Here is a 27,700-nt window from a genome sequence, read left to right as displayed (position 1 = left end):
CAACAACATTGGATCAACATGCAGATGTCTGGCAGTGGGTCATCATGTGTGATGGTTTGAAGTGAATCACTGGTACACTGACAGCCATGATAAACTGAAAAAATCCTGTACTATGGAACCATTTGAAAGTGGCACATAGCATTTACACTGTGAGTTAGCAACTTACCAGCTATACAGCATAATAGACACAATTAGTTACTATAATTTGCTCAAATCCTGTACTACCTTGTATTAGAGGCAAAGCTATAAGGAGTTAAGAAGCATAAATCAGGTAATCAAATAACACATTTTCCATAAAGGATGCTTAAACAGGTCCCTTTTAAAGTACTTCATGTAGTGAAATAAATAAAACACAGACTACTTCATTCAGTAGTAGCGTTCAACTCATCGCAGCTACCACCCACCTGAACAGGTGGATGCTGATGGGTGCACCTCATTGAGGCCTGCATAGTCTCTGCTGCCCCCTGGGCCCTCACAGCAGATCAAGCACTTGCTGTGAGTAACTCATGCACTCTCTCACGCAGTCGCAATATTCATGCACAAAAGGAAGAAAAACCAGGATCTGTTTTTGTATCATACAATTTATTGGAATCCAACAGAAAATTCTACATTTTACAATTTCATCTGAAAATGAATGCACTGAGTATTCTGTTCACCTGGATCACCTGGATAAAGTGTAATACCCCCCCCCCACCCAGAAAGATCCACCTTACCTTTGAGGAAAAGAGAGAGTGACAGAAGAAAATAATGTATAGAGAATAACAGGTACATTATAGTTTGAGAAATACATATTGAGGAAAGACTCGTGGAAAAAGAAAGGTTCAAGGCTACAGACACTCCCACCTTCAGAGTCACATGACCGAGTTTCTTTTTACATTTCACAATACAGTATAGAAGCAAAGCCTTTGAGCAAGACATACATAGCATCTTCAGACCCACCAGTCACTTAAAGTTTCCATAGCCCCTCCAGCTCTGTGAGTCCAAGGTGTTTCATACTGTTTCATTTCTTACAATAACACGATGGTTGTCATCACGTCTTACTGTCACGTATGAAAGAACTAGTTATTCTGCCTTAAGTGATGAACAGAGAGTCTTCAGCCATTGTGCCTCGCCACTGTACAAAGAACCAGTAGTGAAACAGGCCCGCAAAGAACTCTGGGAGAGATTCATCAAACAACAGACATTCAATTCAATTCAATTCAGTTTATTTATATAGTGTCAATTCACAACAAAAGTTATCCCATGACACTTTCCAATTAGAGCAGGTCAAACTTGTCTTGTTATCCAAACTCTTCAATTAAAGACATGTGGCTACTATTAACATGGATGTGCAGTTAATGAAGTAAGGCTGAGCTATATGGGAGTTTTGGATTCAACAGAGATAAACAGACAGAGAGGCTGAAGCCAATTTGCAAAATCTTTATATCTTTATGTTCCAGCATTACGCATGCAGTAAATTAACAAGAATTACAAGGTATTCTGTATGCAGTGCTTTTGAAATGATTTTTAGAAACCATGTTCATCCATTCATGTGTGGAATCAATCGCTATCTTTAGTCAGTCAGTTTCAGATGAAACTGCACTGAATCCCTCATATCAAAGGTGGACGACACTGAGTGACAGATCAAAGGTTTCATATTAAAAGCCCACATTTGTGTTGATGTAGGAGTCTCATTCCAGTCGTGATCTCGTTGCTTTGATTTGCGGTGACCTTAACATTAAAGCACACAAGTGCATGGCTTCAGCACATTACAAACAAGCACACAAAACTCTGATCTCCACTGTCCCTCTTTCTGCAGCCACAAGGACTTCTGTTACCGAAGCAACCAGAAAACCACAGAAATCCTGAGACACAGCGTCTGTAAGCTTCCTCAGCAGTTCCTGGTGTCAGTGGGACCCTGAGTATTGGGAGCAACCACTGACCGCATACCGAACCTAAAGTCAGTGATCCAAACTCACCAACAGGTACACAAATGTTCACGTCGCAGTGTGAACTCACTACACAACAATCAATATTTGATGCCACTGAAGATCACTGTGGCTTTCACTGGCAGTCTCAGTCTGTCTCATTAGCTGTCTTTGTGATCAGGCTGCCAGTGAGGATGGACTCAGCTGAACTGCACGTTACTGTTCAGCATCGCAACCCGTCTGCCTCCGTTTAAAGGTTTCATTGTAAGGAGCCGTTGGTACAATCAATTTTGCAGGGACAATGCAAAAGTAGCTTATCGTAAAGGTGGCTTAAAGGGAAGTTTCTCTTTATAATTAGCTTCAAGTGTAAAACTGAATGCCCGCAGGCTAGTTTGCATTAATGAAGTGAAAGGGAACAGCTTGCTGTACGGACAGCTCTCTCTCAGGTGGCATGTATGTGATCCACACGGGGTCACCTGGTTGCCCCTGAGCACATCTGCGGACGTCAAAGGTTGTACGTTATCTCAATTCCCTCGCTCACTGATAAACAGGTACCATGCGGCGAAGGTTAAAAAAGACTTTGAGTGGACTTGTTGTCCTGGGCAACAATGACTATTATTTTCATGATGTGAATATGCAAAAACACAATACAAATCAGGTGTTGCTTAATTTGTTCAGAGCTGTTTTTCATATTGCATATGCTAAATTACTGAATTCCCTGTGAAGTCTCTGGAAACCTGTTTGAAATGTACTCAATAACTTTTAAATGGTTGCTTGTCTTGCTTTAAGTGACTTATTGGCTAAACGGAAATTATATCTGATGACACCGTACCTTACTGCAAGTCAGAGAACCAGGATACTGTATTTAAACAGATTATTCCATTTTCCTAAAATCTTCCTCTTCAGACATTTAATTTTGAGTCTATATAGATTATTTTGTCTTTATCAGACTGTGGTGTCAATCAAATCTTTTCCTGAAGAGAGGAAATAACTTTGCTCTGATACTGGCAGTCATTCAGTACACTGCGTACCTCCGTCGATACTCCTTCATGTTGGATTCTCTCTGACCTTTCCACCGTCTCATACAAATCCTTTCTGAGGTAATGTATATTCTGCTGGCAGAAAGACATAATAAAATTAAAACATGGCTGCAATCTAACATTCGTTGGTGGAATTGTGCACTAATAAGCAACAGTTTCTATACTGTAAAAGGGAACTCCAGTAATTTAGTATTCAGCAAGTTAGAGGACTTGTGTGAGACAGAGACATTAAAAAAGAAATCAATCCTGCAAGCTAAATTATCCTGACTCTTAGTTCCTAGCATGGGTCAAGCTCCAAAAACGAATCCTACAAATCCCACAATGCAGCTCAACTTTGTTTTTAATTATGCATTTTTACGTGCCTAGAAAAGACCATGCCCCAGTTTGTAATGCAAGCTTTGTGTCAAAAATAATAAGTCTCAAGGCACACCCAAGATAACATTGATTACATCACTATGACATCACCAGGGTTATTTCCTACGTCTTGCCAAGGTCCCCTCCAGAGCCAGAAATGATATTTTACAACTGTTTTCAAAAGCTGAATGGTGCTCCTTGCGACACTGATCTTTATGAGCGCTCCTCTCAAGCATACTGGATCGCACGCCATCAAGTCTCCATGACAGGTGCGTAGGATCAAAAACTCCTGACTGGGAAGCAAACCAAGAATCCCACACACTGTGCATCACTTGTGGTCGTTTATTAAAGACGTGAGAGATGATAAGCAAGATATAATCTCTAAAAACTAAAACTGAATGTGTGAAAAGCAGAATTTGAAGAAAGAGAGCAGATCTGATCAGGCCTCAGACCTGTCATCATACAGATTTGTCCATATAAACTTTGCCTGATGATGTGCTGCAGCTGCAAGCATCAGCATATCATTAAAGGCTTTGATTTTTGATGCCATACACATTAACAGCTGCAGAGGTGAATGTATTAGCGCCTGAGGCTGCTGTCTGGGGAAAAATACATACGCATTTATTCATTTTAAACAGCTTTAGGATGAGACGAGTTAATATTCAACGAAGTCTCCCTTTCTATATCCGTAAAACCCACTCACTCAGTACTTTTTCAGAATATATCACAAACTAAGAGTCTGGTTCACCTTTTTTTCACCAGATTTTAAACATTAGTCATGTACAATATTGCTTGAATTACCCAGACCACAGGAATAACACATATGAATCCATGAATGAGTGGCATTCCTCTTTAAATAGCTCATGTACAATTTCAACAATCACTCCTGCACAGATAAAAACAATATATACTGTATATACTGTACATCCAAAAATACATCTCATTTCTTAAAGCTTTGCATGAACTATAAGTGACTGATGAATGGAAAGCACAGGCTGGGTGAGAGCTACATACTGCATAAGGATATAAGTTGTTGTAACCCAGCGGATAACATGAATGTGATCATAGCTGCGGGATATATATAAACACAGCACTGTAAGCATGTGATGCACACTAGTGTTCAGTACCGCAGAGTAGAACATGACCTGGATTATGAGAGGAAGGCTACTAAATATTTCAACTTGACATCCCAGCGTTTTGCTTTGAGACACATGGCAATAGGATTATCAGATCTACCCACTGTACATACATGAACACGACAGCAAGCCCCTGTCTTTCAAAACAGGACACGTTCTCCCATTTCTTCAACGCTTGCTTATTTCTTTTGGTTTGAGCTGACTAATTTCGCCTTCTCTTCCACTAAAGCGCGCTGCATCTGTTCATCTCTTAAGAGGGGACTGATTTCCACGAAGCTGTTGGCTCCACTTCTGATTCCTGTCTATCTTCCCATCCATCTGGCTCACTGTTGATGTATGTGGGAGGAAAACATTTTATACGTTTCCACTTCAAGTTTTTGGCAAAAACATTTTTCAGAAGGTTGAAGGGCTCTGTCTAGTTTCTCTTGTTTCTATGTTTTCTGGCCTCTCTCTCTCTTTTTTTTTAAATCTCTCAGCACTCACGCTCCTAATGGGACATTTCACAGGCACATGTAGGTATTAGCAGGGTTACCAGGAGAAAAGGACCTGAATAAAGGTTAACGTTCTATACATAAAAGCCTCATGTGATATAATTAGTTTATGAATTAGCATCCTTAGTCTACTGACACTTTAAACAACAGACAGTTATAAAACAGGCGTCCTGTTGGGGATTGTCTTCTCATATTACAGTCACCAAGAGTCACCTGGCTGGGTTCAGCTGGGACTCTGCCGGTGTCTGAACGCAGCGGTGGCTGGTCACAAATCAGATCAGAGGAGGGAGTATCAAGTGGCATGTCCATATGGATTACATCCTTCCAACACTGCAGCCTGTCTGATTTTGAGCGTGCTCAGTTAGCCTCTGCAGGACACAAAGTCTTTCACCTCACTTCTCTCACCTCCTTCCACACATGGCTCAACACAGGAGGGGAAACATAAGCAGAGAAGAGCTGGGAGCAGCAATCAGGTCAAGTGCTCTAATTGGTCAGTCTCCTCGTTTAAGTCGTCACCCTCCACTTTCATTGGCTCAACAGCTCCAGAGGACTGCTGTGACTGGCTGGAGCAGGACAAGTGGGAGGAGTGGCTCTGTGTGTCGTCCTCGTCCTCTACAATCACTGCCCTCCTCCCTGGTCGCTGCTCTTTCCTCTGTGTCTCCTTCTCCTTCTCCTCCTCCCCTTTCATCCCCCTCCTGCCTCCAACTTTCCTTTGCTCCTCCAGTGTCCACATGCTCTCGTCCTCATCCTCCTTCCCCTGCACCTCCCTGTCAAAGTCCAACAGCTCCTCCATCATGTCCTCTATCTCCATTTCTCCGTCAAGCTCCTCCTCCACCTCCGACCTTAGCTCACCCATGCTCTCAGTCCGGTTGGTGTCATCTGTCTCCTCCTCTTCCCCTAGCCCCCTCAGCCTCTCGGGGGGGTCACTGGCCTGGCTCTCTCCAAACTCTAGGATGGTGGGGAGGTTTCCCTGCTTTGGACAGCGCTTCCTCAGGCTGACTAGAAAGGGCTGCGGCAGGGAGAAGATGTCTACATTGTTGCCAAGGTCAATCCATGTCACGCTAGGGAAGCTGCCTGGATCCTACGGTTGAAAACATCAACATACTGTAAAAATGAGACTGTTGTCAAGATGATAACAGTGCATTCTTCATTGTAACATTTCAGTATTGGTGATAAGTAAAGTGTAATGCACTTTCATGCCTTTAAAATAATAATACATTTTAGAGAAATACAAAATTTGTTTGTTTTGGGAAAGGAACCTTAAGTTATAAAAGCCATATGACATACAGCACGGTGCAAAAGTCTAATTCCAACATTAGATTTATTGTTTTAGCAATGTTTTACTGACCATCCATATTTATTTTTTGATCTCTTAATTATGATACAAACAGAAAATACTGGAAATATGTACACAAAATTTAAAAAACACAATTTTCAGAATAAAATGGCTTCTACAGGCAAAAGTCAGTATTTAGTGTGACCTCCCTTGGCACTGAGCACGTCTTGAACTTCTGATAGTGCCTCGGTTATAGATTCAATATGGTGATCCCATACTGAATCTATAATATTCAGGTCTGGACTCTGTGGAGGCCAGTCCATGGCCGTCAGTGTTTTACAGCTGTTTTTCTCTCCAAATATGATTTCACTGCATTGGCAGTGTGCTTGGGATCATTATCATGGTGAAAAATAAAACCATTCCCACTCAGGCACTTTCCAGAAGGAATGGCAAGAAGAATTCAAACCTGTCTGTACTTTTCAGCATTCATGATCCCATCAATTGGGACGATATCGCCAACACCACTGGCAGAAATGCAGCCCCAAACCAGGACAGACCCTCCACCATGTTTCCCTGAAGGCAACAAGCACTCATTCTTCCATCTCTCCAACTCTTCTTCTCACATACTGTCGACAACTGGACCCAAAACTTTCAAACTTGCATTTGTCACTCCATAGTACTCTTTTCCACTGATCTTCATTCCAATTTTTGTGAGCTTTAGCATATCGTAGCCTTTTCACTCTGTTCAACTTCTTAAATAGTGGATTCTTGGCTGCTCTCCTTCCACAACGACAATTCCTGATCTAGTTTTTTCTGACTGTAGAAGATGAAGATGCCAGAAGCTGAGTCAGGTTCTTGCTGGACTTCTTCTGGTCTCTCAAAAAAAAACTTCCTATCAGAAGTTCTCTTGGTCTTCCAGTGCCTTTTTTTTGTCTTTGACCTCTCCTGATTCTTCAAATTTCTTAAGAAAAACTTGAATATCCCATATTGACTATCCAGTTTGTTTGCTGTGTGTTTCCTTTCCCTTTGAGAGTGGCTTGGCTGATGCAAAATTATGATTTAATGTCTATCAGATTCTGTGATCTTTGGCATTTTGAATGGAATGATGTGATTGACAGCTGATCTTATACATATCAGCAAGCTCCCAATGAGTTCAAATCATACAACCTGTGTGTAACGCTTGAGCGTGTCTCCTACAAACCTGGTGTAATAGACCCTTTTCACAGCAGTTATTTGACATAAATTAGCAGGACAAATGAAGGTATTAGCGATGACATTAATTAGGGTTCCATTCCTTTTAAGTTTTAGAGAGCCCGGTTCCTGCTATTGCTCAAGTGTTAAATGGAGGTCACACAATACTTGTCACTTTAGGATATAGAAGCTTTTTTTTTCCTTTTTCTTCTGTTTTTTAACCCTTTGACTGTCTGTCTACCATTTGGCAGAGCACATTTTGAGTCCCTATATCTCATAGAAAAATTGTTGAATTTAAATCAACCTTATTGAGCCATGTCTACCATTCAGTCGAGATATGCTATGCAAAATAAATAAATAAATAATAATAATAATTTTTATTTTATTTTTCTTCTTATTAGTGCCCAATAGCATGAAAAATAAAAAATTCTTGGAGTGAACATCAAAGGGTTATAACTCCATACACATTTCCTGTATTTTCTGGTTGTATTCTTATACAGAGACTGAGAAATAATTGTATATGGTCATTATAGCATTGCTAAAACAGCAAATAATATGGTGGCCTAAGACTTTTGCGCAGTATTGTATTCAAATTAAGAAAAAAAACTCTATTTTATTATTAAACTAACCTTATTTTATTATACTATTATAGCATGTTAAGAGACCTTGTGGTGTGTATAGGTGAGTATAGGTAGTCATAATGCATTATAGGCACTGTCAGTCAGCTCAAGATTATAACTTGTCAAGAACATTCATAATACACCTGAACTTCATTAGAGAAAATTATACACTTTAAGGGCATTTTCATCACTGTTCCCTCAAGGTTGAAAAATGTGTCCAATATCAGACTAATTTGCCAAATTTTTGTGGTTCTTCAGATGTGGTGCTAGCAAATGGACAAAGAGTACAATTTAGTTGCTAATTTAGCCCCTGTGGCTTCTTAGCACCTGGTACTATTTAGTCAAAATAAAATAATTGTGACTTCAACTTCATCAGAATTTTTCTGCTAAAAAATATTTATTGATAAAAAAGATATTAAGTCTTAAAGAGAAATTTACTTGGGATCAGATGATGGGTCATACCTCAGGACAACCACGAAATTTTATTATAATAAATATAACAAATATGAATTTTATAGATCCAACTGTCATTTATACCAAAGACAATTGGCTGCATGAGTTGAAGGCTGATTAAAAAAAAAAGTTTCCAAATGCGTCCTTCCATAGGGACAAAAAACATTCTTTGCAACAGAAAGCAATGGGTCTCATTAAGAGCAATAATACAAACTGTATACTTTAAATATGTTTGAAAAACACGCAAAAATATTCTAAAGATAAGTGACATTCTGACCTTCAGGGCGTCTGTGAGCTCCTTTAGAATAGTTCTGGTCAGCCTGTTTCCATTCAGGGCCAGGGTCTCCAGGTGCGGCAGGGCAGCCAGCGTGGGCAGGAGCAGGAGGAAGGCCTCGTCCGTCAGCTCGGTGAAGCCCAGCTCCAAGCTGACCACTGTGGACGCGTGACGCTGCAGGTATGCACACAGACGCTCCATGTCCCGAGCCGTCAGAGGGATACCGGACAGATCCAATGCCCCGCTGGACAGAGGGGCTGACAGCACTGCCTTCAAACTGGAGATGGACCCAAGAACAAATATACTAGAGTCAATATGAGTCAATTGCCCTGCAGCAAGATTGTTAATTGAAAGCTAATATTTTATTGATGTATTTATGCATCTCATTAAGTTGTTAATTCTTTTTTCATTATTTGTACTGTTCATCAGCTTAGCCACAAATACCAAGAGCATTTTCACATAATATGACATAACTTAACTATACACACACTTTAACACATTTTATATACACACTATATACACACACATTTTGCCACCTCCACTAATCACATAAAACCTGCAACTTCACACTTTTTAAGGACAGTTTGGCAACATGGTAATGTTTCTCTTTCCATGATTGTGTCCTGTTGGCTGGAATTCATGCAGTGTGAAGAAGCATATTAAACAGCAGGTTACTTTGTTGACTGTAAGCGGGTAACTTTGATTGTATACTCTGGTTCTGGCTTGCTCCGAGTCCAGTCGGAAGCATTATGGTTACACTGTACTGTTTCTTGGTCAGTCAACTTTGGTACTGGCTGCCGAAGCTAACAAGATCAGAACCCTCAGAACCAGACAATACAACTTGATCAAATGAACTCTGATTCGAACTCATGTCCAGTGTAACCAGCTATAAATGAGCTATAAGTAAAGTCATCTTTAGGTAAACAATACACCTACTGGCTCCTCTAAAGCTCACTATTAAGATGTTTGGGTGAAACTGGTCTTCTCATTTAAGTCTCAACAAGAAAGTGAACAAGTATATTTCTTAAAATGTGGAACTTTTTTTTTTCTTAATCTTTTTTATTCCAATTTAGGTAGAAACTTCAGGTATTTCAGCAGTATCACTCCAAAGTCCAAAAGCAGCATCAGCTACACCTGCCTATTAAAGCCTTGTGGCGAACTTTGTGGTGGTGTTAGAGACTAAATGTGAAGACACAGAGTCCACAGTGCATGAGCTAATGTGAGCATAAAGTATATTGGCAGCTAATGGAAACTACATAAACTGCACACTTGAGAACCACAAACACTGCAGCCGAACGAGCTCTGGACACACACGCACGCACACACAAAGACAGAGAGACACTAAGGGGATTTAGAGTTTACAAAACTGAAGTTCAGGAATGAAAAATGGCTGTCGAGCAGTGAAACACTCAAAGGTATACTCTCAAACCACATGGCCCAAGCTAAAAATAAACCCAGTGGGGCGCCTAGATCTGGCAGAGAATTAAGTGAGTCAAACACAAAGGGCTGATCTGGGGTCTGGACAACAAACAAAGTATAACTGAGATCAGAAGTATAAGTTTTCCAGTTTACATATCAAAACATTGCACACTAGTACATAAATCCAGTCAAATACGTTGTTTTTTGTAAATTATTGTAAATTCTGAGTTTGATGGCAGCAACAAGTTTCAAACAAGAGCAACAAAAGACTGGGAGAGTTATCAAATGTTCAAAAAATACCTGGCTGGAACATTGCACAGGTAAACAGGTTCGTGGTAATAGTTGATGGTATCATGACTGGCAATGAAAGGTGCATCCTTCAAAGGCTCAGCTGTTCACCGGCAAAGATGGGACAAAGTTCAACATTTTGTGAAAAAACTGCCTAAGAATGTTTCTCACACACAGTTACAAGGAATTTAGGAATTCCACCATCTACATCCAGAATATTAAAAGATTCAGAAAATTTGTAGATTTTTTCTATATGTAATACCTAGGGCTGACAACCAACATTCAATACTGACCTTTGATCCCTCAGGAGGCACTGCATTATAAACTGACTGCATAAACGACATTACTACATGGGCTAGAACTATAAATGTACATTAAACACAACATAACATTCACTACTTCACAGTTTTTTTTTGGAACCAAAGTTGTATGTTTACATTAATATATGATTAACCCGCTGACAGTAAATCTGCTCCTAAAGCTGGCCAGAGGTTCACTGAGAAACATGTGACTGTTGTACAGACTGTGGGATTCAACTATTATCCTCAGCTGCCAGCTGAATATATTTATCTATCACATACCAGAGAGACTTCAGAGGAATCTAGGCCAGAGCAGCTAAAAGCAAAGCAGTCATCGTGGGTCAAATTTAGCCCTCCAAAAATGTTTCACTCACTCTCCCAAGGGTTCTAAAGAGTGATCTGTCACTGAGGAACAGTTTTGGTTTGATCTCTGGGGGCAAAACATGCAACTGACTGTCAATCTACCAACAACATTTGGGACTAAGTGGTTCAAATGGACAGAAGTTGTGTTGATTTTTAGCCACATTGGTGGCAATACAACAGGGATAGCAATGCTGGTTGGACGATTTCTGACAATTTCCATCATGATGGGACTGCAGACTCTTTCAGCTCAGAATGTTGAAGAAGAAAACTCTCAGGAGCACAGTGGACCAGAGAGGCTACGTGGAGTGATTGTAGTAGGACATTGAGGTTGGTGGACTGGTCAGTGAAAGAAGCTGAGCCAATTAGAGCAGACTGAGGATTTCAGGGTGTGCATGGCTCATTGAATTACTTTCAGACAGGTGAGTGCAACCACTGTGTTGCCTAGAAACATAGCACTGTGTGTGTGCGCACTACGTGGCATGTAAAAACTGTGCAGCTCTCTTTGCCTCACTATATGTGTTTGTGATTGCAGCAGCTGTGTGTATTCTCTGCACTGCTGATGTTTTTGCTGTTAAGGTAGCAGATAGGCTATTGAATTTCTGTGGCCTAATATTACTTTCTGCACCCACTGCAGTGTCCATTGCTCTTCTTTTTATAGTAGGTCATTTGTGTTTAATTGATTGAGTTTTGTCTCTTATCTGATTAATTGTAATGAGGCCATAGAGAGGAAGACTATTGTATAGTTAATATCAGGGTCAATGGTATTGACATCCAACAACATCTGATATGAAATTGATTAATTGCCCTATGGCACATTATTCCACTAGGCTAAGTTCTTCCACTAGTGTTCGATTGACATTTAATGCAGATGTCGCCCCTGTGCACCTCTACTAATATTAAGTTACTGCGACACATGTGACATTTGTTACATTGGTTTTAGCTTATTTGGAACACTTTTTGTTTGTTCTGGTTGAATCTATTTGGAGCCATATCAACAGTCTACCTCCTTGTGGCTCTAACAAAAGAAAAGCATGATACTGGCAGTACATTCTTCAGCACTGACTGCCACACCTTTTAAAGCTCTGGAATAACATGTTATAAGTCTGGACAGTCCCTTTCACATTGCTTTTGCATTCTATTCCATTAGCAGCCTTATTCTCTGTGGTGGGGTTTTGGCAGAAAACATGTTGCTGCAATTTGTCTTGCAGATACTGATGCCTTCAGTTCAAATGTGACCAAAACTAAACTCTAAATATAAATGTTTCTACATCAAGAAGTTTCAAAAATGCATAACAAAACATAAATCCATATTCGTGGAAATTTTCTTCTTGAGATAAAGATTTAAGGCTGCTGCAAAACATATTTATGCTGCAGTGGTTTGATGTTTTTTTTTAATTTTTGTTAACTGAAACTAGCCAATAAAATGACAGCAGCAAATTTTCCACATACCTGAATGCAATCAGGCTGTCGTGCTCCATTGCAGTCCATCGCCCTGCATCTTCAATACCACCACTACCTTAACACATTCCCTGTTGGAAATCTGGTTATCTAAGCAACAGCTGTTCTTTGTAACGTCAGGTTGTGCTCACACTTTTAAAATTAGCATAACATGGGCCAAAACACACAGCCAATAACCACACAGAGCACAATGTTAATCCTGCATTCATGACTTATTATTACGTTATACAGTATTGCTTATTTACACATTCACACACGGTGCAACACTACCTTCATTTAGAGTAGTGTTTTGGTCTGCCAGATGTACAACATTCACTCTTATGTGTCAATGTTGTTTTATGTTTTTATGTAAGTTGTGGTCTCTATATTTGCGAAATTCCACTATGTTCACAAGCTAGTCACTAACTTTTTCTGTCTGATCAGGTAGTCTACAGTGAGAGTTTATTTGACAGGAATGGTTGGATGGCACAGCTGAATAAAACCAAAACGAGGTGAACTGGACAGTTGAGTAATAACTAAAATCTGTGGGTTAGTCACCATGACTGAACCCCTTTCATATTACAAATAACAATGCGATCCTTTGTTAATACAAAAATATTGCAGCTTTGAATGAGGACAAAGTATTATCATGAGAAGGATATGAAAAAACTGACACCGAACGGCAAGGCTGGTGGTATTCTGGATATTTCTTATTGTCAAAACATTCTATAAAAACACCAAAACCAAAAATGTATTAAACAGTGACTGAAGTGTAATATCATCTACCTCTCACTATTCTGGTGTGACACACCAAATGAGTATTAATTTGCATCTGAAAATTTAAAAAAGTACGATTTACCTCTGTCTGAGCAACCTCAGCTAAAAACTACAGCCAAGTTAGGAAATCACTGAGCCCTTTATAATATCACGTTTACACGTTTTGGACATTTTCACAATGAAACAAATCATTTCTTGCAAGTAAATACAACTGTAAATGTAATGTAACTGTTAACAAGTGAATGAGCTGAAACATAAAAACACCTTGTGGCTGATGATTCTACTGTTTCTGTCTGGGTAAGTGGTCCAAAACCACTTCCCACAGAAGCCCTGGGGGTTTTGTTGTAGCAACCCTGTTTGCAGCAGGCCATTTCCTCCTTACTGAGTGAAAGTGTGCTAATTAGTTAACACAGCTGGTACAGCGATGCCCTCTTCTCTCCATTACACGTGGTCTGAGACATCTGATCTAATCTTTACAGCTCATATTCTCCTCCCATGCTCCCATCCCTCAACCTGCACACCATCTTCAACCTTCTTCTGATGTGTCAGAAGCAATGGGGAAATACAGCTGAACTTCTTTCCCATGCTTCAGCCCTTCCCCCTCTCTTCACCATATAGGACTCCTCTCCAACAACACCCCACCCTCCTCAGTTTAAAGCAATAAACAAAACAGGCAAGACCAGTAGTGTGCAAATAAAAAGCAGATGAGACACTGAGAGAGCTCATGATGTATCTGGCCTCAGACCAGAATCCCACGCTACAGAGAAAGAAAGACACACCCCTGCTCTGAACTGAGGCCACCCACCCCTGTCTGGACAACAACCAGCGGGATGGTGGGATGGAGGGCTGGGTGTGTCATCTGAGACATACACGGATATAAACTGTCAGGCTTTCCATTGTAGCTCAGCACTTTACAATGACAACAGTAGCAAATTTAACACTGGAAATTCTCACTCAGTTTTGAAGCAAAGTGTCCTTGATTTCCAACAGAGGTAGACAAAAGCAGCTTCTCTATCAGCATTTGTTGAAGCGTAGATTAAATGCAGATGTGTAGATAACTCAGAGAAAATAAAGTATTTGGACTCTTAAGATAAAATGGAGTTTGAACTTTTACTGTAAACAAAAATAACTTCAGGAGCTCTGAGCTGCTCAGGACTCACCTTCAAACAAAGTTCCAATGGATTTCACTGGAACAGCTTACCTGATGTATAGGAAGCACTGAGGGATCATTGCTGCTTTGGTCCTCATGCAACATAAGAATATGTCAATAATTAATGAAGATAAGACTGCTGTGCCCCTTTGTGCACACTGCCCCTTTCAGTTTGGAGATGCCCATGTGGTTGCTGCAGCTGTGACATGGCTACAGGTATTCAATGTGATGGAAGGAGAGCAGCCTGTAAACAGCAGTGGGCAAGTAACTGAACCTAGGTCGAATTGTTACTTCATATGCCACTAACAACGCCAGCTTAATTCCAGCCAGAGCATTTGTTGCTTGTCATACCCTCCTCTCTCACCTAACATTTCCTGTCTGCCTCTCAGTTGACTGAACTGTCCTATAAAGGCAAAAATGCCCCCTAAAAATACACTATATAGACAAAAGTATCCAGCAGACACACCTCTTTATGCAGCTGTTTTTCAGGGCCCCTTACTTCCAGTGTTGGGAAATCTTAATGCTTCAGCATACCAAAACATTTTGGACAATGCTATGCTTCCTACTTTGTGACAACACTCCTTTTCTATTCCAGCATGACTGTAGTGCACAAAGCAAAGTCTGTGAAGACATGGCTGGATGAGTTTGGTGTGGAAGAACTTGACTGGCCTCAACCCCATCCAACACCTTTGGGATGAACTGGAACAGAGATTGTGAGTCAGGCCTTTTAGTCCAACATCAGTGTCTGACCTCACAAATGCTCTACTGCACGAATGGGCAAAAATTCCCACTGAAACACTCCACAATCTCATGGAAACCTTCCCAGAAGAGTGGAAGCTGTTATACCTGCAAAGCTGTATGTGTATTTAGAATGCAATGCCATTTCAGTCCTTGTTGGTATAATGGTCAGGTGCCCTAATACTTTTGTCTGTATATTGCATGCACACATATAAAAATATGTGTTTTGATAATTTTGAAAATGTAAAATATCTGAGCTAATATGGACATATGCTTTGGGAAGTGACTGATACTAAAGGAATTTAGTGGTAACGACCTTTAACTCCCATTATTTCACTTTTCTTCCTTTGACACGAATACAATGTGGTCTGGCATGACTTAACTGAGTATGACACCAATCTTATATAACAGGCACAGAAACAGAAGTGATCATTCGGGCCCAATGTTCCCATGCTGATTGTCTGATGATCTACATAACTCTAATTATCACATTGACAAAATATTATCTTGTGAGTCATAAGCGACTCCTCCTCGTATCCCAGGAAATGCAGTGTGTGTGACGATACACGGACCTTGTCACAGCCTGGATTTCATCTCTGAAAATGGCACTTTTGTCTCAGCTTGTCTTCAGCTTGTCACCACAGGGCTTAACTCTATTTCACCTCCATCCCTGTATCATGTTCTCTGCATCTCTCTGTATGATCAGTCCACATATGTATCCACAAATCCACATTGTACATGCCCTCATCTCTCTGCCTGATCTCCAGTGAAAGATCTGAAACCACCCACTTGTTTCCTCACACAGAATCACAAGGTCAATCCAGGTGAGAGTGACTACCAGCTACATCCTCTTCAGACGCGATGCACTAGACATATTAGTATTTTTAAGACAGTACATTTAATTGTTAGAATTACGACATTGTGCAGTCCATGTATGACTTCAAATTCAGTTCTTATTTCCCCACTACCTGCCTGTCTGTGTTTCTGTCTCCCCTGGAGATCATTTATCACCTAGTCAGCTGCTGTGTGTGCAGGTCTCTTTCTGCCTCCTCTCTCCTGTTCTGAAAGTGAAGGCGCGAAAACACTTCCTCTTCCCTCTCCTCCTGTGCAACAAGGTTTACAAAGGCAGCATAGAGTGTGTTATGTGTATGACTGCCTGTTACCGATACTGCGGGAGGAAAGGAGGATCATTTCACTGTAGATGCAGGATTATTTTCTGCCTAATCTGACAGTTCTGACATATTTCAACAGACATCACAGGTTCAACTGCAGTCATCTTGTTCAGTAGTTATATCTAATCATGTGCCATCAGGAGCTGTACATATGCAGAGTCACATTCCTACTAATCACTATAGCATCTGATTACACTGATTAGGCTAACTTCAAGCAGAGAGGAAGAGGATCTTGGGAAATCAGCTGCGGCAGTGTTCAGATGGGAGAGAATCCAGTAAACACAGTGTTCTCCATGGCACCAGTCCAGCTGCTGGAATGATCTTCCAATGATACAGCTTTATGTCTACTGTTCCCTGTTGTCCAGGTGACCCACGTGAGCAGTTTTCCAACTGCCTGAACCACAGAGCTCACAGAAACTCAGATAACTCATATGACATTTCCTCTGAATGACGGCAGAAATTTGGAGCCAGTATAAGATGCTCTACTGTGAGATGTTATATTTACATGTTTGCTTAAGTTAGAGCTGCAACAATAGGTTGATTGATCAGTCTGTTCAGTGGTTTTCAGAGCGAGGTCTCAGAACTCTTAGGTTTTGATCACAGGTTTCATACACTTTCTATAATAAAAAATATGTTGTCCTAACTGCATGCAATCATCTGCATGTCTGTCATCATTCAGAGGAAATATCATATAAGTCAGGTGAGTTTCTGTGGGTTTTGTGGTTTAGCCACTGGGAAAAAGAAATTGTTTGTGGCTCACCTGGACAAGGTGGACCGCAGTAGAACTAGACCACATGAACTCAAGAACGAGAGGGCGGGATGTTAATGGCGTCATCCATGGCTGAACTGTAACATTAGCTACACTACACAGACAAAAGTATTGGGACACCATTACAAGAACTTTAATGACAGCCTCCAGTCCTTACCTCATCCAAGTCATCCACTTGTCTACTTGACCCGGTCCCAACTAGACTGCTTAAGGATGTCTTTCCCTTCATTAAAATTTCTATTATGAACCAAATCAATCTCTCTTTAGTCACAGGTTATGTACCACAAGCCTTTAACTATTAAAGAAACCTTCCCTTGACCCAGATATATTAGTTAATTACAGACCCATATCAAACCTTCCATACATCTCCAAGATCTGTAAGAAGGTTGTTCTAGAGCAGCTACAGCGACGTCTCCACTCTTTTTTGAAGCCTTCCAATCTGGATTTAGAACACCATAGTACTGAAACAGCACTGATAAAAGTTTCTAACGACCTTCTCCTGGCATCCGATAGAGGTATTGTCTCCATACTTGTACTTCTAGATCTCAGTGCTGCATTTGATACTATTGATCACAACATGCTACTTCAGAGACTGGACCATGAAATTGGGATTAAACGATCTGCCCTTCGATGGTTCAAGTCATATCTATCTGACAGGTATCAGTTTGTTAACTAGATGTTGTATAGATGAACATCTATTGCACGTCTGCCCATCCTGGGTGAGGGATCCCTCCTCTATTGCTCTCCCTGAGGTTTCTCCAATATTTTCCTGTTAAAGGTATCTTCTGGGAGTTTTTCCTTAGTCGATGTGAGTGTCTAAGGGCAGAGGATGTTGTTATGATTTTATGTAAAGCCCTTTGAGACTGCTTGTAAAAATGGGCTATACAAATAAAGTTGTCTTGTCTTGTCTTGTCTCGTCTTGCAAGCTGTCTATGTATTTCCTGATGTTGGACTAAAAGGCCTGGATCACAATCTCTGTTCCAGTTCATCCCAAAGGTGTTAGATGGGGGCGAGGTCAGGACTCTGTGTGGGCCAGTCAAGTTCTTCTACATCACACTCATCCAGCCATGTCTTTATGGAGCTTGCTTAGTGCACTGGGGCACAGTCATGCTCAATACTTTTTTCTATATAGAGTAACTCAGTTTTCAGGCCTCTCATCCATGAGTAAATGCATGTTCCCTTCTGTGCAGTGATACAGAAAGTAGTACATGAAACTACATGAAACTGCTCACAACAAGATCTGTGGATCTTCAGTATGTGGGTCATGATTTCTGGAAAGAGACATTGCTGTTGAGTTTTTCAAGCATATTTTGTTAGTATTTTGAGCACTGCAAGTGAAGCGCCAACTAGTTCCATTATACTGGGGAGAAGGCAGGCATCTTATGGCTGATATCTTCAAAACAATCTCGATGAATAAATAGCACTACAAGTGAGAGGAAAAATATGTAGTTTTGATTTTGAAGAGAGCTGTCCCTTTAAGTGTGTATTAGTGTCAGACTGAAAAATGGTACAGAAAAAGAGTCAATACGGAAAACAGATTTGAGTGTGCTGTTGCTCTGTAATACACTCTCTCCTCAGTGGGGCTGCCAACAGCAACATTAAGTCAATCACCTATGGACAACTCACAACTGAGGAACATTTTTGCTGTATCTTTGTGAAGTTTAATTGGTAATAGAATCCATTCTTGTACAAAAATGTTATCAAGGCTGCAACTAATGATCCTAATGAACTATCTTTCTTTATCTGTTAATCAGAAATCATTTTCTCAGTGAAATAATGAATCGTTTAGCCTAAGAAATGTTAGAAAATAGATGGTTGGAGTACAAAAAAAGGAAAGTAGTACTGCATGACACTGTGGACTATCATTGCACATGTGATATTGTGAATTGACATTGCACGTGATAATGTGGAATCATAATGTTGCGTATTATACAGCACAAGTGCAGCCTGTTTCAGCTTTCTTCCCTACTGAGCAGGGAGGCGTTCTAGAGTCTGATGGCCACTGGTAGCAAAGACCTCCTGTGGCGTTCTGTGGCGCTCCTCGGTGGTCTCAGTCTATGGCTGAAAGTGCTTCGATACAACACCTACTGTCCACAAGTAACAGGAAATGGGAATGACTGATTACCAAACTACTTACACAAAGGAACAAATTTCTGCCAAATTGCTGCCATGAAGAACCAAAGCTGTGACTGAAGCAATTAGCTTCTGTTCATCTACAAAATACACTGCGAACAATTGAAAGTGACTCTGTACAAAGTGTCTTTATCTGTGCCACACAGCAGCAGAGCTCAGTGTGTAATACCATTATCCACACAGCTACAAGAGGTCACTGGTCCACTGGGAATAAACATGAGTCACACTGAGGCAAAAACAAATGACGGTGTTGTATTGTGGAGGAGGTTGGAGATGGAAATGCAAACCATCAGTCCCTTTTTATCTGTTTCAAATGTCCTTATGCATTCATATTCAGTCATGCCAGTGAATTCAAAGTAGATGACCTGTGAGGCACTGTGTATCACACAGCAGTGAGCCTTACGTCGTGGACGCATACAACAAAGGTTACATTTGAATTTATTTGCATCACCACAGTACTTTATGTAACTATGCTATGTGCTGCATAATGCAGAAAAAAATGACGATTTGAAGCAAGTGAGTGGAAAGTCCACAGCTTTTTGATACTTTGGGGCTTTTTGAGATGTGTGGAAGTGAGAAGGAAGGGACGTGGTTAAATACATGTTCCATGACACCATCTGGACTCACAAATTCAAAGAAATCACAGTTTTTTTCCTCTAAGCCCTGTCAGAGGAGACCATTAAAATTTATCAAAAACACAATGTGCCTGAATCGCCTTTTTTACTGATTCTTTCATTGTCTCCTACTCAAACAGCATCACTGGAGGTTCTGTCATAATCTCATATATTTTTAGAACCGGGTGTTTCATTGTATCCCGGTTCTCTTCTGTGTGCTATGAACACGGAGTTATTGTAAAAGCAGCAACAGCCCGAGGGTATACCGTTCAGTAAAGTTAGAAAGAAGCGTCCAATCTGGTACCTGGGATGGAGGACGGAGAGTATGATTCACAGGACGAGTCAAAAAAGGCAAAAGATTTGGATTAAAATGAGAAATGGGGGGATGAATCCAGGGGCTTTTGAAGATAACTTCTGAAACTTCATTATCTCATCACTGTAAGTTATAGCCTGAATTAATATTTAAAGGCTGAAATGAATATTTCAACTTAACTGTAAGCTTTTGGGGCAGCTCAGATCCAAAACACGTGACTTTACATGATTTTGCAGTGAATTCAAGGGAAGACAAATAAGAGGAATTAAAAATAGAGTCAAGACAGAGGGAAAGGTCCTTATTCAAACTGAGGATAAATAATGATAAAACAAACAGCTGTCTAATGTAGGTACAATAATACAGATCTACTTTTCACTGTGGACACCAATTTAAATAAAGAAATAAAGTGCAATATATTGCACATTGTAGTGTGTATTCACTGTGTCATAATGAAATGAAATGTAAAAATCTAAACATAAAAAACAGTTATTAAGCTTTTCTTTAGTGATAGGATGAGCTGTTTTTTGCTGTGACATGAAGTTTGCACGCCACATTAAAATTCATGGTTTCTGTGTTGGCTGATCTGAGTTCTATACTGCAATCATTTGAAATGAAAGTGATACAATTTCAAGATGCCACAAAATAGCCAGGAAACATTTTGATGCAGGAGCAGTGCCTGCACATCCCTCACAATTTTCTGCCAAAAAAAGTCTGAAAGCTGCTATAATCGATATTTTCATATTAACACGATATAAAATGACTATTTGTATGTGAAAGATGTTACTGACAATAACAGTCAGTTCTGTGGAGTTGGAGGAGAGCAAAACAGAGCTAAAAGGAGGGTAGATGCTTAACGTAAATTTATTAGGTGGCCAGACACAACAATCCACCAGAATTTTAATGTTGAGCTGTGTTGGCTGGAGGTGTGGAACAGACAACGCTTTTGTTGTATTTACAGCTTGTCCCCAGGTGATGAAAATATCACTTATTGCAATGTGCTCCAAACAAGTCATTGAAGGGTTTGGATCAAGAGACTTTGCTGTCACCAAAAATTCAGTTAGTGGATCAAACCCCAAAATGGACAAAATATGTTTCATAAAGTAGTTTCTGCCCGTTAAGATGTTGCATCAGTCAGTGCATGTCAAGCTGCTACTGCCTCAACACACTTTCATCAACAAGTAATACTAAAGACATCCAACTTCTTCTACAGTCGGAGCTCCCTCCAGGAGCTGATTAATGTAAATAAATGCTTGTGAGAGGTTTGCAACAAAAGCAGCAGTGATTGAGTGTGAAAGGGTACAAGGCAAGACAAATCGATGACTTCCTACAGGCAAGAAAATGGGTTGGAAACCAGCAATGCTACATTTCCAATATCTGCTCTGCTCTCTGACAGGGCTTTCTGTCACATCATGCTGGTTCCTCGTATCTTTAAATTCTTGCTGAAATATGGTTTTAAAACATTTAATAGTCTATTAGATGTTTGCATGAAAATCAGCTGCTTCAGATTAAAATGGTGGTCCATACCAGTCAAACTCTGCATTCAGCTTGACTTCATTCTTCATGCCCTTCCTTCCCACACAAGACACACAAATTTCAATTTATATTAGGGCTAATATCCTCCACGTCTGGCTTTGCCTGCTGGTGAGACGAAGCAAAGAGTGAGTCAACACTCAACTTCTCTCTCTGCTGGCTGTCAGAGCACAGGTGGGAGGTAGCCAATAAATCTGTCAGTGCGGCAGCCACAGCCAGCCAGTCAGCAGGTGGCAGACACACCGACAGACAGACAGACAGACAGAATGAAACGAAGGTAGGAGAAGGCACATGTATTATCATTTAAGGTGAAAACTGATCATTTGTGTGTGTGTTGCAGGCGTATAACACTGAGTCATGAGTTTCCATGGCAAACAATGTTGTGGTCAAGCAAAACCTCAGCAAGACATCATTATTTCCCTTCCACCAATATGAAAATTAAATGAACCATTTGGAAAAAAAATGCACAGATTGAAAAACTAAGGAAGGTAGACAGACAGACAGTCAGATTCATATCTAAAGCCAGACAGACAGGCAGTTGTTTCCTTGGTGACTGTCAGTCAACATCTTTCCTGGTGAAGGTTCTTGGCTACTTAAAAGCCAGCAGATGCCTGTACTGGACCCTCGTCTGCATCTCTTTGCTTCAAACATAATGAGTGTGCTGGGCAAAACCCCGACATTGTTTTACATTGAGGAGCTGACATGTTGTGGAACAGAATGGCTCTTCATGTTTTATCAGTGGTTCATTTGACTTTGCATAATTCGCAAAGCATGGGGTTGCGAACTGTGCCCCGTACAGAACAATAAAACCTGACCTGGAACTTTAAAGCGGCAGTAATTAATATTTTGCTATTACAAACGTACTACATAACTACACGTAATGTGAAAGGTGTCCCATGTAGACACAAACTGACAGTAAATAATGACCTGACTTTGAGTTGCGAAGCTTTTTAGCGTCTTTCAGCACGTTGTTCTGATTTTGACTTTGCTAAACAGTGTCAATCTCACCGTTTTCATCGATTGTTTCCAGGCAGGCAGCTGTTTTCAGCGAAAAAGCTCTGATAAACCAACTGGATGACACCTGCTCAGCAGCAAACAGACAGAAGTAGCAATAAGCTGATGAACACAGTGGAGCGTTCAGCAGATGAAGAGCCAAACAGTTTTATCAGGAGTATGCCGAATCCAAACAGTGGAAGACAGACGTTCATTCATGAGGTGCCCACAAACAAACAGAAGTCGCCAAAAAAATCAATTCATGCTGGTTTAACTGTTACATTACCGCTGGCTCATGTGGCGATTACTGCTGCTCAAGGTTTTTGATAACCACCCCGAATCACTTCTGGTTCATGACAGCTTGGATCATATTTTGGTAGCTTTGAGCTGTGAGCTGTGATTGATGTTTACAACAGACAGTTATGGTAGGTAATCATTTTCCTGCACTTTCTCATATGTTTAGCCTGCTCTTTGACCCATTGGATTTGTTCTGCAGAGCAGTGTTGCCTGCTTCCAGATGTAAGGAAATAATTATGAAGTGGAATGTTTTTGTTGTAGATAGTAATGATGGCAAAAATAATAACAAGTTGTAAAGATAATAATTGCATGAATTAGCTGGCTGTAATCAGCTGTGGTTATCAGACAGTTCAGTTTTTCTCATCTCCATCTGGCTCTCTGTCCACTGGCTCGCTCTTCATAGCCAGAGCGTGACTTCAAACACAGCTGACGTTCAAATCGAGTAAATTTCTTTTTAAGGAAACGGTCTTGTCCTTCTGTTACTAAAAAAAAAGAAAAAAGAAAAAGCCTGCTGTGAGAATATCTGCTGTCATGTTGTTTGCCTCACGGTTGCCTCTGCAGGGCCTCCAGACCCTGGTTGCAAAGCAGAGAGGGGAGCAGGTCTGCTGGCTGCTCCACACATTCAGCCGTGTGCAGCTGCCTCGCTTTAGACCACTGAGTGGACTTGTTGAGCACAATGAAAGGAGCTGTTGTTAAGCAGCCAGACAACATACACACTAAGCCTTGTTAATCCTGCTTTTTTTTCTCCCCATGATTCACAATCACAACTGCTCTTCTTGAACACACAATGACAAACTGCCCACCAGTGGATTTACATTATATGTATATTATATATTACATATATTTACAATATATATTACATTATATGCTTCATCCTTAACAGCGCCACTATCTGCTTTCACTAAAAAGTCTTTTTTAATGATCTGAATCGGTATGATCTCAGGAATAGAGTTCAGATCAGATCCAGAGGCAGAGCTGCCAGGCCCAGCTGGGTCTGATCACGCCCCCACCCCCTTCTTTGTCCAATACACTGTCAGGGATATAAGACCTGGTTCAGAAAGTTTGAGAGCAAACAAAGAATCTACATCCAAAAGAGATCAAAAATACTTAAATGCTGCTCATATATTTTGTTTTTTCAGCTTATTGTCCTTGTGCTGGTGTTTCAATGCTGATAAAACAAATTGTAGACCTCCAAGAGGAGTTAGGAGATGTTTGTATCAGAATAAGTAAAGGAGGTATTTTAGTCATTTCCCCCTTCCTTTCTGTAGATTTTTTATCTTTATGTATCATTAACAGATATGAGGCTAAAATATCTGAGTCATGATATTGGCAGCTCAGTCATGCTGTGTGTAACATGTAGTAGAGAGTGGAGAATATATTAAAAAATACTGAATAATGTTACAATGCTGGCCTGATGGAGATACCATGGAGCCAAAGATAATGTCACACACACGAGAGATTATCCCAAACAAACATCTTAAAGTCAAAGATTTCTCCTCACTTTTTGCTTAAAAGAAGTGACACTTGATCCTGCAGCTAATGCGGATATTTTTCTATTTTTAAAAGAAGATGAAACAGTTTGTGTCTAAGCCCCTGGCCTCAGGGTGAACATATATCATGGCAGTGCTGGACTGACATCTGAAAGCAGGGACTGTCAATTTGAATAGAGCTACTGGAGCACACCGTAAGGCTGGATAACTATGAATGTTCATGTGAGACATTTTCTTTCCCTCTTTCAAACAGGTCCACATGGCACTGGCTCAGTGGGAGGAACCACTGTGTGGTGAAGTTGGTGTTCCACTACAAACAGGCCAGGTTTGCCAGCTTCCACTTGGTTGCCACTGGTTCCCACCAGACGTTACCGTTTGTTCATGGCATCTCAGCACCCGATGAGTCATTTGCAGTTCCTACACACTAAGGGCCAGATTTAGTAAGATAGTGGTGCAAATGTGGGCTGTGGTGTTCAAGTTTTTGACTATACCCTGTGTGTATTCAGTGTCTGAGACAAGACAGCAGCTCAGTATTTGGGGCAGAATGCGTCACATCTGCATCTGTGTTTTGTTCATCTCACTTGTGCAGCATGGTGGCATTTAAAATCTGCAACGTTTATAAAAGATTTTGAACATACTGAATGCATATTTTAGAAACTGAAAATGTAACAGTGAAAATGTAACTCAAATGATGAATGAACTCGACGAACAAAAATTCTGTTTGGAGTAGTTTTTGCCATCACTGAGCAAACGGTTTCCACATGTCAAGAGATTAAAAGTATCACATGTTAACTGTCCTTTTAACCGTGGACACCTGAGAGCCACAAAGTCAAAAGCAGCAGACCCACCCCAGAGTAACACTGCTGGTACACAGTGAGGACACAGACAGCTTGCATGCATGTGCACACACACACACACACACACACACACACACACACACACAGAGGTTATTTGTCCATTACCATCAGGATTTATCCTCCTAACTATCCAGGAAGGCTACAGTAACGTGTGCTGTTAGGTTGAAGATAACACAAGACTAATTTGCACTTAGTGTATAAAAAAAACGTTCACAGCCTCTAAACACCTAATAGTGAGATATATTCCTGTGTGCCAGTATCTGTTTCAGTGACCGCATGTTCAGTGGAAAACCAGACATCATTTCATTTAGAATTATCTTTTCGATCCCAAAGACAGGCTGCCCGGGTCATCATGCCATCACGCCTGAGGATCGCTTACCAAAACAAAACTGCTGTTTGTTATGGTCACTGGCAGGAAATGTTGTCCAGCAACAGGAAATAGTCAATCAGCTTTTAAGATGTTGCATTTTCCTTGTTCAAAGTGACTGACTGCCAGCTGTCATCCCCTCCACCCAAACTGACACCGACATTAAAACTGACTCCACCTTGGTCCCATGTGGTCCTGTGCTGGCTGTTTTTCTGAGGAGGTTAAAGTGGGATTCTTTGGAAATGGGCAGGTTAAAGCTTCAGATATTATGTTTATAGGTGCCCTGTAAATATATTGTCATTATGTGCGTTCATATTGCCCATTCATGTTGTGTAGACAGAAGTTGACCGAACATTGCCAAATTTTAAGTGTCAATTAGTGTCTTTTAGTGTCAATTGTGTGAAGACTGGATCCACTAAATGAGATCGTCCCTTTTCTCTGCTTTATCATGTATTTTGTTTTTTCATTTTTTAATGTGGACAAAAAATATTCACCTCTGCAGACATTTGTTTACTGTGCACACAATAGGTGGATACAGAAAGAGAATGGTCAATTGACGACGTGCAGGTGTCCCTCTGTTTGATTGTCCAAAGTAAACGATACCCTCCATTATTTCTGTGTTTGTGCTGTGTTGAAGATGAAGTCATGGTGGTTTCAGTGACATGGCGTCGCTATGATACTCAGTTAAAGAATCCCGCATGTGGTGGAAAACAAAGCTGAGAAAAGTAGCTGGTGGTGCCAAAAGTACATTAAGTCATGTCAAGCCGAGCCGTACCATGCAGTGGAGACAACAGTAACCCAGTGATTCAGTTGTTTGAACAGCTACACTGCAAACAGGACCTGCTAATAGTTAATTCATCACACTTTGAATGCCCCCAGTTTGCCAGAATACAAGGGTTTAAATCACAAAACATTTAGCTATTCTAATACAGTAGGTCAGTTTGGCTGTAATCATTACTGGGATGGGTATGAAACATCACCCACATGTGCTGTGGTCAAGATTAAAACCACTGTCAGGTCCAGGTAATGTTAAAATCATCTCACCTTCCCTCAAGAAATAAATCCAGTCTGAATGGGGCTTTAGAAACATTTGAACCCCCCCCCCCAAAAAAAAATCCATCTGAAATTTATGCTCAAATAATGACATAAGCATGTTCAGAAATTACTGACCAAAACACACTCACAGTTGTGATTGCAAAAGGGTCACAAAACTGTGTTTCAGAAACATTTTTCATCCTTTTTGTTGACTCTGAGGCTGACGTAATCAGCGTGGAGAAGTGTGTGTGTGTGTGTGTGTGTGATAGGGAGGGTTTTAATGGTGTGTGTTCCATGCAAAAAGATGATTCAATCTCATCTCTTGCCCTGAGACTCACAGTAAATTGGGCCTGTCGCTCCTGTGGCAAATCACTCTGACTGGAGTTCACAACAGTCTGAAGCATCGACTGCAGCGCAGCGTTGATTAAATGCACCAGTCCAGAATTACTTCAGATAATTACCAAACTCATTTCATTTTCATCTCCAGCTATCATTTAATTCCATTATTGGTGAGACACTGTTTTAACAGTAATTGTTCGGGCTCACTGGGTGATGAAATAAAAAATAAATAAATAAATAAACCCAGCAACCTATCCTTTCTATTGACAGTAAAAGCACTGACATACAAGCAAACAGACTCCACAGGGATCCAACCTTATGGCCCACAATGAATTGTTATTTTTCCCGCTCCACACTCGCGCATTCGTCTGCAAACTGTTTCATAGAGGAGATGACACCTGGTGTTCATGCTAACAGCTGAGGAGGAGAGATTTTCATGTCTTCCTGAACCTCCATTCACACAGCAGTGGGAATCCTCTCTCCAAATGTGTCCTGCTACAATGTCATTTTTCTACCATCTGCTCCCACCAGGATGCATTTCATAGCAGCTCTGGACTTGATTTAGGTTGTGTAGCATC

General features: G+C 40.6%; 1 protein-coding gene across 2 annotated transcripts in view; it reads right to left on the bottom strand.

Moving 5' to 3' along the window:
- Positions 1–642: 642 nt before the first annotated feature.
- lrrc75a (leucine rich repeat containing 75A) overlaps positions 643–27,700 on the bottom strand; it is a 56,741-nt gene continuing 29,683 nt past the window's right edge. For both annotated transcript variants that reach the window (XM_046388415.1, XM_046388416.1), the window contains 2 exons: positions 8,746–9,019; positions 643–6,009 (listed from right to left, as the gene is read on the bottom strand). In XM_046388415.1, the coding sequence (XP_046244371.1) occupies positions 5,398–6,009; positions 8,746–9,019 (886 nt within the window). In that variant the 3' untranslated portion in view covers positions 643–5,397. The remainder of the gene's footprint in view (positions 6,010–8,745; positions 9,020–27,700) is intronic.

This window comes from Scatophagus argus, chromosome 5, assembly GCF_020382885.2.
Source record: "Scatophagus argus isolate fScaArg1 chromosome 5, fScaArg1.pri, whole genome shotgun sequence".
NCBI lineage: Eukaryota > Metazoa > Chordata > Actinopteri > Scatophagidae > Scatophagus > Scatophagus argus.
The sequence above is the reverse complement of the archived record's forward strand: the minus strand, read 5'-3'. Positions and strand labels throughout refer to the sequence as shown.